The following is a 12,051-nucleotide window of genomic DNA, read 5'->3' as shown; positions in this document are numbered from 1 at the left end:
CCACTTGACCACACCCCAACTTGTCTTAGCCACGCCTCTGCTCCCTCTTAGCCCCGCCCCCGCCTCCACCGCGGGCCACGTCTCGCGCTGGCCGGGCGGCGCGCTCGCTCCTCATTGGTCAGCGGGCTCGCGGGTGCCCGCCCGCCGCGTTCTGATTGGTGAACGTGCAAGCGCTGTCGGCGTTGATTGGTTGGTTTCCGCAGGGGCGGGGCCAGAGGGAGGGTGCGCGCGGACGATCATGGCGGGTGCCGGAGCCCTCCCGCTGCTGCTGCTGCTGCTGGCGGCGGCCGGGGCCGCGGGTAGGGGGAAACCCGGGGTCCCGTGAGGGGGAACGGGAACTTGTGAGGGGAACCCGGGGGTTCTGCGGGCTCTGAGGGGTTCTGGGGGCTGTGAGGGCCGAGGGGGACTCGAGGCATTGGGGTCCTGTGGGGGTTGTGGGCTCTGAGGGGATGGAGGCGAGCGGGGATTCCATGAGGGAGGGAGTGGGAGTTCCATGAGGGGATTGGGGGTTCCATGAGGGGATTGGGGGCTCCGTGAGGGGAGGGAATGGGGGTTCCATGGGGGGATATTGGGGGCTCCATGAGGGGAAGGAATGGGGGTTCCATGAGGGGATATTGGGGGTCCCATGAGGGGATATTGGGGGTCCCATGAGGGGATTGGGGGCTCCATGAGGGGATTGGGGGCTTCATGAGGGGAAGGAATGGGGGTTCCATGAGGGGATATTGGGGGTCCCATGAGGGGAAGGAATGGGGGTCCCATGAGGGGATTGGGGGCTCCATGAGGGGATTGGGGGCTCCATGAGGGGAAGGAATGGGGGTTCCATGAGGGGATATTGGGGGTTCTATGAGGGGATATTGGGGGTCCCCTGAGGGGATATTGGGGGTTCTATGAGGAGAAGGAATGGGGGTTCCATGAGGGGACATTGGAGGTCCCATGAGGGGATTGGGGGCTCCATGAGGGGAAGGAATGGGGGTTCCATGAGGGGATATTGGGGGTCCCATGAGGGGAAGGAATGGGGGTTCCATGAGGGGATATTGGGGGCGCCATGAGGGGAAGGAATGGGGGTCCCATGAGGGGATATTGGGGGTCCCATGAGGGGAAAGAATGGGGGTCCCATGAGGGGAAGGAATGGGGGTTCCATGAGGGGATATTGGGGGTCCCATGAGGGGGTGCCAGGGCAGTTGGGGTCCATGAGGGGTTTTGGGGGGGGGTCTGGGCTGCCAGAAGGGGTCCCATGAGGGGGTCCCGGGCCATTGGGTGTCTCAGGTGTGTTGGGGGAGGGGGATTGTGGCAGCTCAGGTGAGTGGGGGTCCCTCAGCCCAGCCCCCTGCCCAGGTGAGCCATGCCCCGAGCCCACCATCGCCCCCTCCTATTACACCACCTCGGACGCCGTCATCGCCTCCGAGAGCGTCTTCGTGGTGGAGATTTCCCTGGCCTGCAAAAACGGCGCCCAGGTGAGGCAGGGTCACCCTGGGGTCACGCACACACCTGGGCAGCGTCCAAAAGTCCATAAAAATTCTGATTCTATGTGATTTTTAGGTTAAACACTCTTAAGAAAGCGTGGTCTTGAGACATTGGTTGTACTTTGAAAGCTAATTATGTTAATAAGTTATTATAATTAATATTAATATTTATAAAATTCATATTAATTGTAGTAATAAATTGAGGGAAAAACCCCAAATTCAGCCGCAAAATTGAGGAGAAAACCCCAAAATTGAGGGGAAAACCCCAAATTGAGGGGAAAACCCCAAAATTGAGGGGAAACTCCCAAATCCAGCCCCAAAATTGAGGAAAAAAACCCCAAATTCAGCCTAAAATTGAGGGGAAACTCCCAAATCCAGCCCCAAAATTGAGGGAAAACCCCAAATCCAGCCCCAAAACTGAGGGAAAACCCCAAATTCAGCCTCAAAATTGAGGAAAAAACCCAAATTCAGCCCCAAAATTGAGGGGAAAACCCCAAATTCAGCCTCAAAATTGAGGAAAAAACCCTAAATTGAGGGGAAAACCCCAAAATTGAGGGGAAACTCCCAAATCCAGCCCCAAAATTGAGGGGAAAACCCAAATTCAGCCCCAAAATTGAGGGGAAAACCCCAAATTCAGCCCCAAAATTGAGGAAAAACCCCAAATTCAGCCTAAAATTGAGGGGAAACTCCCAAATCCACTCCCAAAATTGAGGGGAAACCCCAAATCCACCCCCAAAATTGAGGGGGATCCCCAAATCCACCCTCAAAATTGAGGAAAAAACCTAAATTCAGCCCCAAAATTGAAGGGAAACTCCCAAATTCCCCCCAAAGTTGAGGGGAGAACCCCAAATTCCCCCCAAAACTGAGGGGAGAACCCCAAATTCAGCCACAAGTTGAGGGGAGAACCCCAAATTCAGCCCCAAAATTTAGGGGAAACCCCAAATTCAGCCCCAAAATTGAGGAAAAACCCCAAATTCACCCCAAAACTTAGGGAAAAACCCCAAATCAAGCCCCAAAATTGAGGGAAAACCCCCAATTCAGCCTCAAAATTGAGGGGAATCCCCAAAATCAGCCCAAAATTGAGGAAAAAACCCAAATCCAGCCCCAAAATTGAGGGGAAACCCCAAATCCAGTCCCAAATTGAGGGGAAACCCCAAATCAGCCCCAAAATTGAGGGGAAACCCCAAGTTCCCCCCAAAACCCCCCTGCAGGGTGGGCTGTGGGTGGGGGGGCTGTGAGGGCCCCCCCTGAGCCCCCTCCCCCACAGAACGTGGCTCTGTACGCCGACGTGAACGGGAAGCAGTTCCCAGTGACCCGGGGGCAGGACGTGGGCAGGTACCAGGTGAGGCTGGGGGGCTCAGGTGGGTCTGGGGTACCTGGGAGGGGTTTTGGGGGGGCTCAGGTGAGTCAGGGGTACCTGGGAGGGGATATTTGGGGGGCTCAGGTGGGTCTGGGGTACCTGGGAGGGTGATTTGGGGGGCTCAGGTGAGTCTGGGGTACCTGGGAGGGGATATTTGGGGGGCTCAGGTGAGTCAGGTAGGGTTTTGGGGGGGGTTAGGTGAGTCAGGGGTACCTGGGAGGGGTTTTGGGGGTCTCAGGTGAGTAGGGGGTACCTGGGAGGGGATATTTGGGGGGCTCAGGTGGGTCAGGGGTACCTGGGAGGGGATATTTGGGGGGCTCAGGTGAGTCTGGGGTACCGGGGAGGGATGATTTGGGGGGCTCAGGTGAGTCTGGGGTACCTGGGAGGGGTTTTGGGGGGCTCAGGTGAGTCTGGGGTACCGGGGAGGGGATATTTGGGGGGCTCAGGTGAGCCTGGGGTACCTGGGAGGGGTTTTGGGGGGCTCAGGTGAGTGGGGGGTACCTGGGAGGGGTTTTGGGGGGGCTCAGGTGAGTGGGGGGTACCCTGGAAGGTTTTGGGGTGTTCAGGTGAAGGGGGGGAGATCCCTAGGAGGGGTTTTGGGGTCTCAGGTGAGGGGCTGAGTACCTGGGAGGGGTTTTGGGAGGGGTTTTGGGGGTCTCAGGTGTGTGTGGGGTACCTGAGAGAGTCTGGGGGGGGCTCAGGTGAGTCTGGGGGCGGTTTGGGGGGGCTCAGGTGAGTCTGGGGGCAGTTTGGGGGGGGCTCAGGTGAGTCTGGGGGTTGTTTTGGGGGGTCTCAGGTGAGTCTGGGGGTTGTTTTGGGGGGGTCTCAGGTGAGTCTGGGGGTTGTTTTGGGGGGGCTCAGGTGAGTCTGGGGGTTGTTTGGGGGGTCTCAGGTGAGTCTGGGGGTTGTTTTGGGGGGCTCAGGTGAGTCTGGGGGTTGTTTTGGGGGGGCTCAGGTGACTTTGGGGTGACTTTGAGCAGCTCTGGGGGCTCTCAGCTGAGCTGGGGAGAGCTTTGGGGGTCTGGGATGAATTTGGGGAGGGGTCCCGGTGGTCCCAGCCCCCCAATTTCCCCTCCCCAGGTGTCCTGGAGCCTGGAGCACCGCCAGGCCCAGTCGGGCACCTACGAGGTGAAATTCTTTGATGAGGAATCCTACAGTGCCCTGCGCAAGGTGGGGACCCCTCCCCACATCCTGGGGGGCTCCCAGGACCCCCCAAAATCCCCCCTGATTCACCCCCCCACTCTAAAACCCAGCAGGAGACCCCCGGCACCCCCAAATTCAGCCCCAAAATTGAGGGAAAACCCCAAATTCAGCCCCAAAATTGAGGGAAAACACCCCAAATTCAGCCCCAAAATTGAGGGAAAACCCCAAATTCAGCCCAAAATTGAGGGAAAACTCCAAATTCAGCCCGAAATTGAGGGGAAACCCCAAATTCGGCCCCAAAATTGAGGGGAAACCCCAAATTCAGCCCCAAAATTGAGGGAAAACCCCAAATTCAGCCCCAAAATTGAGGGAAAACCCCAAATTCAGCCCAAAATTGAGGGAAAACTCCAAATTCAGCCCGAAATTGAGGGGAAACCCCAAATTCAGCCCCAAAATTGAGGGAAAACCCCAAATTCAGCCCCAAAATTGAGGGGAAACCCCAAATTCACCCCAAAAAATTGAGGGGAAAACCCCAAATTCAGCCCAAAATTGAGGGAAAATCCCAAATTCACCCCAAAAAATTGAGGGGAAAACCCTAAATTCAGCCCCAAAATTGAGGGGAAAACCCCAAATTCAGCCCCAAAATTGAAGGGAAATCCCCAAATTCACCCCAAAATTGAGGGGAAACCCCAAATTCAGCCCAAAATTGAAGGAAAAACCCCAAATCCAGCCCCAGAATTGGGGAAAAACCCCAAATTCAGCCCCAAAATTGAGGGAAAATCCCAAATTCACCCCAAAAAATTGAGGGGAAAATCCCAAATTCAGCCCCAAAATTGAGGGGAAACCCCAAATTCAGCCCAAAATTGAGGGGATCCCCAAAAAGAAGGGGGAGACCCCAGATTCTGCCCCAAAAAATGAGGGGAGACTTCAAAATGAGCCCCAAAAAGGAGGAGGAACCCCCAAATTGAGCCCCAAAAAAGAGGGGGAACCCCAAACTCAGCCCCAAAAAAGGAGGGGGGACCCCAACTGAGCCTATAAAAGGAGGGGGACCCCCAAATAGAGCCCATAAAAGGAGGGGGAGCCCCAAAAATGAGGGGGGACCCCAAACTGAGCCCATAAAAGTAGGGGGGACCCCAAAATGAGCCCCAAAAAGAGGGGGAACCCGAAGTTGAGCCCATGAAAGAGAGGGAACCAGAAATTCAGCCCCAAAAAGGAAGGGGAACCCCCAAATGGAGCCTTCAAAAAGAGGGAGACCCCCAAAATGAGCCCATAAAAGGAGGGGGGACCCCAAATTCAGCCTCAGAAAAGGAAGGGGGACCCCAAATCGAGCCCATAAAAGGAGGGAGGACCCCAAAATGAGCCCCAAAAAGGAGGGGACCCCCAAACTGAGCCCCAAAAAGGAGGGGGGATCCCAAATTGAGCCCCAAAAAAGAGGGGGGACCCCCAAACGGAGCCCATAAAAGGAGGGGAACCCCAAACTGAGCCCCAAAAAAGAGGGGGGACCCCAAATCGAGCCCATAAAAGGAGGGGGGACCCCAAAATGAGCCCCAAAACAGAAGGGGAACCCCAAAATGAGCCCCAAAAAGGAAGAGGGAACCCCCAAATGGAGCCCCAAAAAAGAGGGAACCCCCAAATTGAGCCCCAAAAAGGAAGGGGGACCCCAAATTCAGCCCCAAAAAGGAGGGGGGACCCCAAAGGGAGCCCCAAAAAAGAGGGGGGACCCCCAAAGGGAGCCCCCAACGCGAGGCCGGCCCCGCAGGCGCAGCGGAACAACGAGGACGTGTCGCGGATCCGGCCGCTCTTCACCGTCAGCGTGGAGCACAGGGTGGGTCTGGGGGCCACCTGGGGGGACCCCCCCCCATTTCGGGGGGTTTGGGGGATCCCCCACCCAGCCTGGCGGGGATTTGGGGGGATTTGGGGGTGCTGGGTGGGGGTGGTGGCTCTGAGAGGGGAGTTTGGGGGGGTCAGGGGGGTTCTGGGGGGTCAGGGAGGTTTTGGGGGGGGGGTCCCAGGATTTTTGGGGGGGTCCCACTAGGATTTTGGGGGGTTCCAGGATTTTTGGGGGGGGGGGGGTCCCAGGATTTTGGGGGCTCCCACTGGGATTTTGGGGGGGTCCCAGGATTTTTTGGGGGCTCCCACTGGGATTTTGGGGGTCTCAGGATTTTTGGGGGGTGGTCCTTGGGTTTTGGGGGGTCGCAGGATTTTGGGGGCGTCCCACTGGGATTTTGAAGGATTCCAGGATTTTTTGGGGGCTCCCACTGGGATTTGGGGGGCCCCCACTGGGATTTGGGGGGTTCCAGGATTTTGGGGGGGGGTCCCAGGATTTTTGGGGGGGTCCCACTGGGATTTTGGGGGGGTCTCAGGATTTTTGGGGAGTCCCAGGATTTTTGGGGGGGGTCAACTGGGATTTTGGGGTGTCCCATTTGGATTTTGGGGTGTCCCAGGATTTTGGGGGGGGTTTCAGGATTTTGGGGGGGGGTCCACTGGGATTTTGGGGGGTTCCAGGATTTTTGGGGGGGGGGGGTCCCAGGATTCCCAGGATTTTGGGGGGTCCCACTGGGATTTGGGGGGTTCCATGATTTTTGGGGGGGGGTCCACTGGGATTTGGGGGGCTCCCAGGATTTTGGGGGGGGGGGGTCCACTGGGATTTTGGGGGGTCCCAGGAATTTTGGGGGGGGGTCCCAGGATTTTGGGGGGTCCCACTGGGATTTGGGGGTTTCCATGATTTTTGGGGGGGGGTCCCACTGGGATTTGGGGGTCCTCAGGATTTTGGGGGGGGTCCCACTGGGATTTTGGGGGGGTCTCAGGATTTTTGGGGAGTCCCAGGATTTTTGGGGGGGTCAACTGGGATTTTGGGGTGTCCCATTTGGATTTTGGGGGGTTCCAGGATTTTGGGGGGGGTCCACTGGGATTTTGGGGGGCTCCCACTGGGATTTGGGGGGTCTTAGGATTTTTGGGGGGGGTCCACTGGGATTTTGGGGGGTCTCAGGATTTTGGGGGGGGTCCCAGGATTTTTTGGGGGGGTCCACTGTGATTTGGGGGGTCCCAGGATTTTGGGGGGGGGGGGTCCCAGGACTTTGGGGGCTCCCACTGGGATTTTGGGGGGTCTCAGGATTTTTGGGGACTCCCTCTGGGATTTTGGGGGGGGGTCCCAGGATTTTTGGGGGGCTCCCACTGGGATTTTGGGGGGTCTCAGGATTTTGGGGGGGGGTCCCAGGATTTTTTGGGGGCTCCCACTGGGATTTTGGGGGTCTCAGGATTTTTGGGGGGCGGTCCCTGGGATTTTGGGGGGTCTCAGGATTTTGGGGGGGTCCCACTGGGATTTTGAAGGATTCCAGGATTTTTTGGGGGCTCCCACTGGGATTTGGGGGGTCCCATTTGGATTTTGGGGGGTTCCAGGATTTTGGGGGGGGGTCCCAGGATTTTTGGGGGGGGGGGTCCCAGGATTTTGGGGGGGTCCCACTGGGATTTTGGGGTGGTCTCAGGATTTTTGGGGGGTCTCACTGGGATTTGGGGGGGTCTCAGGATTTTGGGGGGTCCCACTGGGATTCTGGGGGGGGTCTCAGAATTTTTGGGGGGTTCCAGGATTTTTTGGGGGGTGGTCCCATTAAATTTTAGAGCACCCCAGGATTTTTGGGGTGTCCCAAACCTTCACAACCATCCCCAAGATTTTAAAATTTCCCTTTTTTTTTTTGGGGGGGGGGGGCTGAAATTTGGGAATTTCCCATCTCACCGCAGGATTTTGGGTTCCTGGGGGGGCTCTGGGAATGTTGGGGGGTCCCGGGGGGGGTTTTGGGGTGCTCTGGTGACCCCAAATTCCCTGGCAGGGGGCCTGGAACGGGGCGGCCCTGGGTGTCCACGGAGGTGGTGGCAGCCGCCATCGGGCTGGTGGTGTATTACCTGGCCTTCAGCACCAAGAGCAGCATCCAGGCCTAAAGCACCCCAAAAACACCCCAAAAACACCCCAAAACCACCCCAAAACACCCCAAAAACACCCAAAAACCACCCCAAAACACCCCAAAAACACCCCAAAACACCCCAAAACCACCCCAAAACACCCCAAAAACACCCCAAAAACAGCACCGCAATAAAAACAACCAGAAAAACTGCTCCATCCCCAAAAAAATCCCAAAATCTGCCTAAAAATTGTCTCCTACCCCTCAGAAAAACCCCAAAATCAGCCCAAAATCAGCCTAAAAACTGCTCCATCCCCCCAAAAATCCCAAAATCAGCCTAAAAATTGTCTCCTACCCCTTGAAAAAACCCCCAAAACACCCCAAAAACAGCCTAAAAACTGCTCCATCCCCCCAAAAAATCCCAAAATCAGCCTAAAATCTGCCTCCTATTCCTCAGAAAAACCCCAAAATCAGCCTAAAAACTGCTCCATCCCCCAAAAAAAACCCCAAAATCAGTCTAAAAACTGCTCCATCCCCCAAAAATCCCAAAAATCAGCCTAAAAACTGCTTCGCCCCCCCCAAAAAACCCAAAAGTCAACTTAAAAATTGTCTCCTACCCGTTGAAAAACACCCCAAAAAGAGCATCGCAATAAAAACAACCAGAAAAACTGCTCCATCCCCCAAAAAATCCCAAAATCAGCCTAAAAACTGCTTCATCCTCCCAAAAAAAATCCCAAAATGTGCCTAAAAACTGCTCCATCCCCCCAAAAATCCCAAAATCTGCCTCCTATCCCTCAGAAAAACCCCAAAATCTGCCTAAAAACTGCTCCATCCCCCCAAAAAAAAACCCAAAAACACCCCAAAAACAGCATCACAATAAAAACAACCAGAAAAACTGCTCCATCCCCCAAAAAATCCCAAAATTAGTCTAAAACCTGCCTTCTATCCCCCCAAAAAAACCCCAAAACACCCCAAAACCAGCACTGCAATAAAAACAACCAGAAGAACTGCTTCATCCTCCCAAAAAACCCCAAAATCAGCCTAAAAACTGCTCCATCCCCCCAAAAAAATCCCAAAATCAGCCTAAAATCTGCTTCATCCTCCCAAAAAAAACCCAAAAATCAGTCTAAAAATTGTCTCCTACCCATTGAAAAAACCCCAAAAACAGCCTAAAAACAGCCTAAAAACTGCTCCATCCCCCAAAGGATCCTAAAATCTGCCTCCTATCCCTCAGAAAAACCCCCAAAATCTGCCTAAAAACTGCTTCATCCCCCCAAAAAAATCCCAAAATCAGCCTTAAAACTGCTCCATCCCCCAAAAAATCCCCAAATCAGTCTAAAAATTGCTTTATGCCCCTAAAAACACCCTAAAATCAGCCTAAAAATTGCTTCACTCCTCCCAAAAAACCCCAAAGTCAGCCTAAAAACTGTCTCCTATCCACCAAAAAAAATCCCAAAACCACCCCCAAAAAAACCCCAAACTAGCCCCCCAAAAAAACTCCAAAACCACCCCAAAAAACCCCCCAAAAAACCCCAAAAAACCCAAAACCAACAAAAAAGCCCTAAAACCACCCAAAAAAACCCAAAAAACCCCCAAACCACCCCAAAACCCCCAAAACCACCCCAAAAAACCCCAAAGCCACCCCAAAAAACCCCAAAGCCACCCCAAAAAACCCCCAAAAACCCCAAAACCACCCAAAAAAATACCCAAAACCACCCCAAAAACCCCAAAAAACCCCAAAACCACCCAAAAAAAACCCCAAAACCACCCCTGGGGGTCCTTGGCCCCCCCAAAATTCACCCTCACCCCAAATCCCCCCCACCCTAAAAGGGAATCCGAGGAGGGGGCCCCAAATTTGGGGGGTGGGGGAGGAGCAGAACCCCCAAAAATCCCAAATTTGGGGGGTGGGGGAGGAGCAGAACCCCCAAAAATCCCAAATTTGGGGGTGGGGGAGGAGCAGAACCCCAAAAATCCCAAATTTGGGGGGTGGGGGAGGAGCAGAGCCCCCAAAAATCCCAAATTTGGGGGTGGGGGAGGAGCAGAACCCCCAAAAAATCCCAAATTTGGGGGTGGGGGAGGAGCAGAACCCCCAAAAATCCCAAATTTGGGGGGTGGGGGAGGAGCAGAACCCCCAAAAATCCCAAATTTGGGGGGTGGGGGAGGAGCGGAGCCCCCAAAAATCCCAAATTTGGGGGTGGGGGAGGAGCAGAACCCCCAAAAATCCCAAATTTGGGGGTGGGGGAGGAGCAGAACCCCCAAAAATCCCAAATTTGGGGGTGGGGGAGGAGCAGAACCCCAAAAATCCCAAATTTGGGGGGTGGGGGAGGAGCGGAGCCCCCAAAAATCCCAAATTTGGGGGGTGGGGGAGGAGCAGAACCCCCAAAAATCCCAAATTTGGGGGGTGGGGGAGGAGCAGAACCCCCAAAAATCCCAAATTTGGGGGGTGGGGGAGGAGCAGAACCCCAAAAAATCCCAAATTTGGGGGGTGGGGGAGGAGCAGAACCCCCAAAAATCCCAATTTTGGGGGTGGGGGAGGAGCAGAACCCCCAAAAATCCCAAATTTGGGGGGTGGGGGAGGAGCAGAACCCCCAAAAATCCCAAATTTGGGGGGTGGGGGAGGAGCAGAACCCCAAAAAATCCCAAATTTGGGGGTGGGGGAGGAGCAGAACCCCAAAAATCCCAAATTTGGGGGGTGGGGGAGGAGCAGAACCCCCAAAAATCCCAAATTTGGGGGGGTGGGGGAGGAGCAGAACCCCCAAAAATCCCAAATTTGGGGGGTGGGGGAGGAGCAGAACCCCCAAAAATCCCAAATTTGGGGGGTGGGGGAGGAGCGGAGCCCCCAAAAATCCCAAATTTGGGGGGTGGGGGAGGAGCAGAACCCCCAAAAATCCCAAATTTGGGGGGGTGGGGGAGGAGCAGAACCCCCAAAAATCCCAAATTTGGGGGGTGGGGGGGAACAGAACCCCAAAAATCCCAAATTTGGGGGGTGGGGGAGGAGCAGAACCCCCAAAAATCCCAAATTTGGGGGGTGGGGGAGGAGCAGAACCCCAAAAATCCCAAATTTGGGGGGTGGGGGAGGAGCAGAACCCCCCAAAATCCCAAATTTGGGGGTGGGGGAGGAGCAGAACCCCAAAAATCTCAAATTTGGGGGGTGGGGGAGGAGCAGAACCCCCAAAAATCCCAAATTTGGGGGGTGGGGGAGGAGCAGAACCCCCAAAAATCCCAAATTTGGGGGTGGGGGAGGAGCAGAACCCCCAAAAATCCCAAATTTGGGGGGTGGGGGAGGAGCAGAACCCCAAAAATCCCAAATTTGGGGGGTGGGGGAGGAGCAGAACCCCAAAAATCCCAAATTTGGAGGTGGGGGAGGAGCAGAACCCCCAAAAATCCCAAATTTGGGGGGGTGGGGGAGGAGCAGAACCCCCAAAAATCCCAAATTTGGGGGGTGGGAGAGGAGCAGAACCCCCAAAAATCCCAAATTTGGGGGGTGGGGGAGGAGCAGAACCCCCAAAAATCCCAAATTTGGGGGGTGGGGGAGGAGCAGAACCCCAAAAATCCCAAATTTGGGGGGTGGGGGAGGAGCAGAACCCCCAAAAATCCCAAATTTGGGGGGTGGGGGAGGAGCAGAACCCCAAAAATCCCAAATTTGGGGGGTGGGGGAGGAGCAGAACCCCAAAAATCCCAAATTTGGGGGGTGGGGGAGGAGCAGAACCCCCAAAAATCCCAAATTTTTGGGGTGGGGGAGGAGCAGAACCCCAAAAATCCCAAATTTGGGGGGTGGGGGAGGAGCAGAACCCCAAAAATCCCAAATTTGGGGGGGTGGGGGAGGAGCAGAACCCCCAAAAATCCCAAATTTGGGGGGGTGGGGGTTGATTTGTGCCTGGGGGGGTCCCCAAATCCCCGCCCCCCACCCCAATAAAGTGTCCCCCCCAAATTGGGGGTCCCGAGGGGGCGTCTGGCCTGGAGTTCCTCGGGGGGGGGGGGACCCCGAAATCCCCCAAAATTCCCCCAAAATTTGGGGGTTTTTCCTCTGTTTTTGGAGATTCCGTGCTCTGATGACGTCAGAGCCGCCCCTCGATGACGTCACAGCGGGGTGGGGTTTTGGGGGGGGGTCCCGGGGTGATTTTTGGGGGGGGGTGGGGGAGGGGAAGAATTTCCCGGAATTTTTTGGGAACTTTTGGGAATTTCCCAG

The 12,051-nt window shown here is 55.4% G+C and overlaps 1 protein-coding gene across 1 annotated transcript; it reads left to right on the top strand.

Moving 5' to 3' along the window:
• The first annotated feature begins 169 nt into the window (after positions 1 to 169).
• On the top strand, positions 170 to 7,968 carry SSR4 (signal sequence receptor subunit 4). Its single transcript, XM_059837447.1, is given in 7 exon segments — positions 170 to 299; positions 1,336 to 1,454; positions 2,731 to 2,805; positions 3,904 to 3,993; positions 5,726 to 5,791; positions 7,794 to 7,811; positions 7,813 to 7,968. Coding segments are annotated over 7 exon segments (519 nt in total). The 5' UTR covers positions 170 to 238; the 3' UTR covers positions 7,903 to 7,968.
• The last annotated feature ends 4,083 nt before the right edge of the window (positions 7,969 to 12,051 follow it).

This window comes from Haemorhous mexicanus, assembly GCF_027477595.1.
Source record: "Haemorhous mexicanus isolate bHaeMex1 chromosome 35 unlocalized genomic scaffold, bHaeMex1.pri SUPER_35_unloc_4, whole genome shotgun sequence".
NCBI lineage: Eukaryota > Metazoa > Chordata > Aves > Passeriformes > Fringillidae > Haemorhous > Haemorhous mexicanus.
This window is presented reverse-complemented; position numbering and strand designations above follow the sequence as displayed.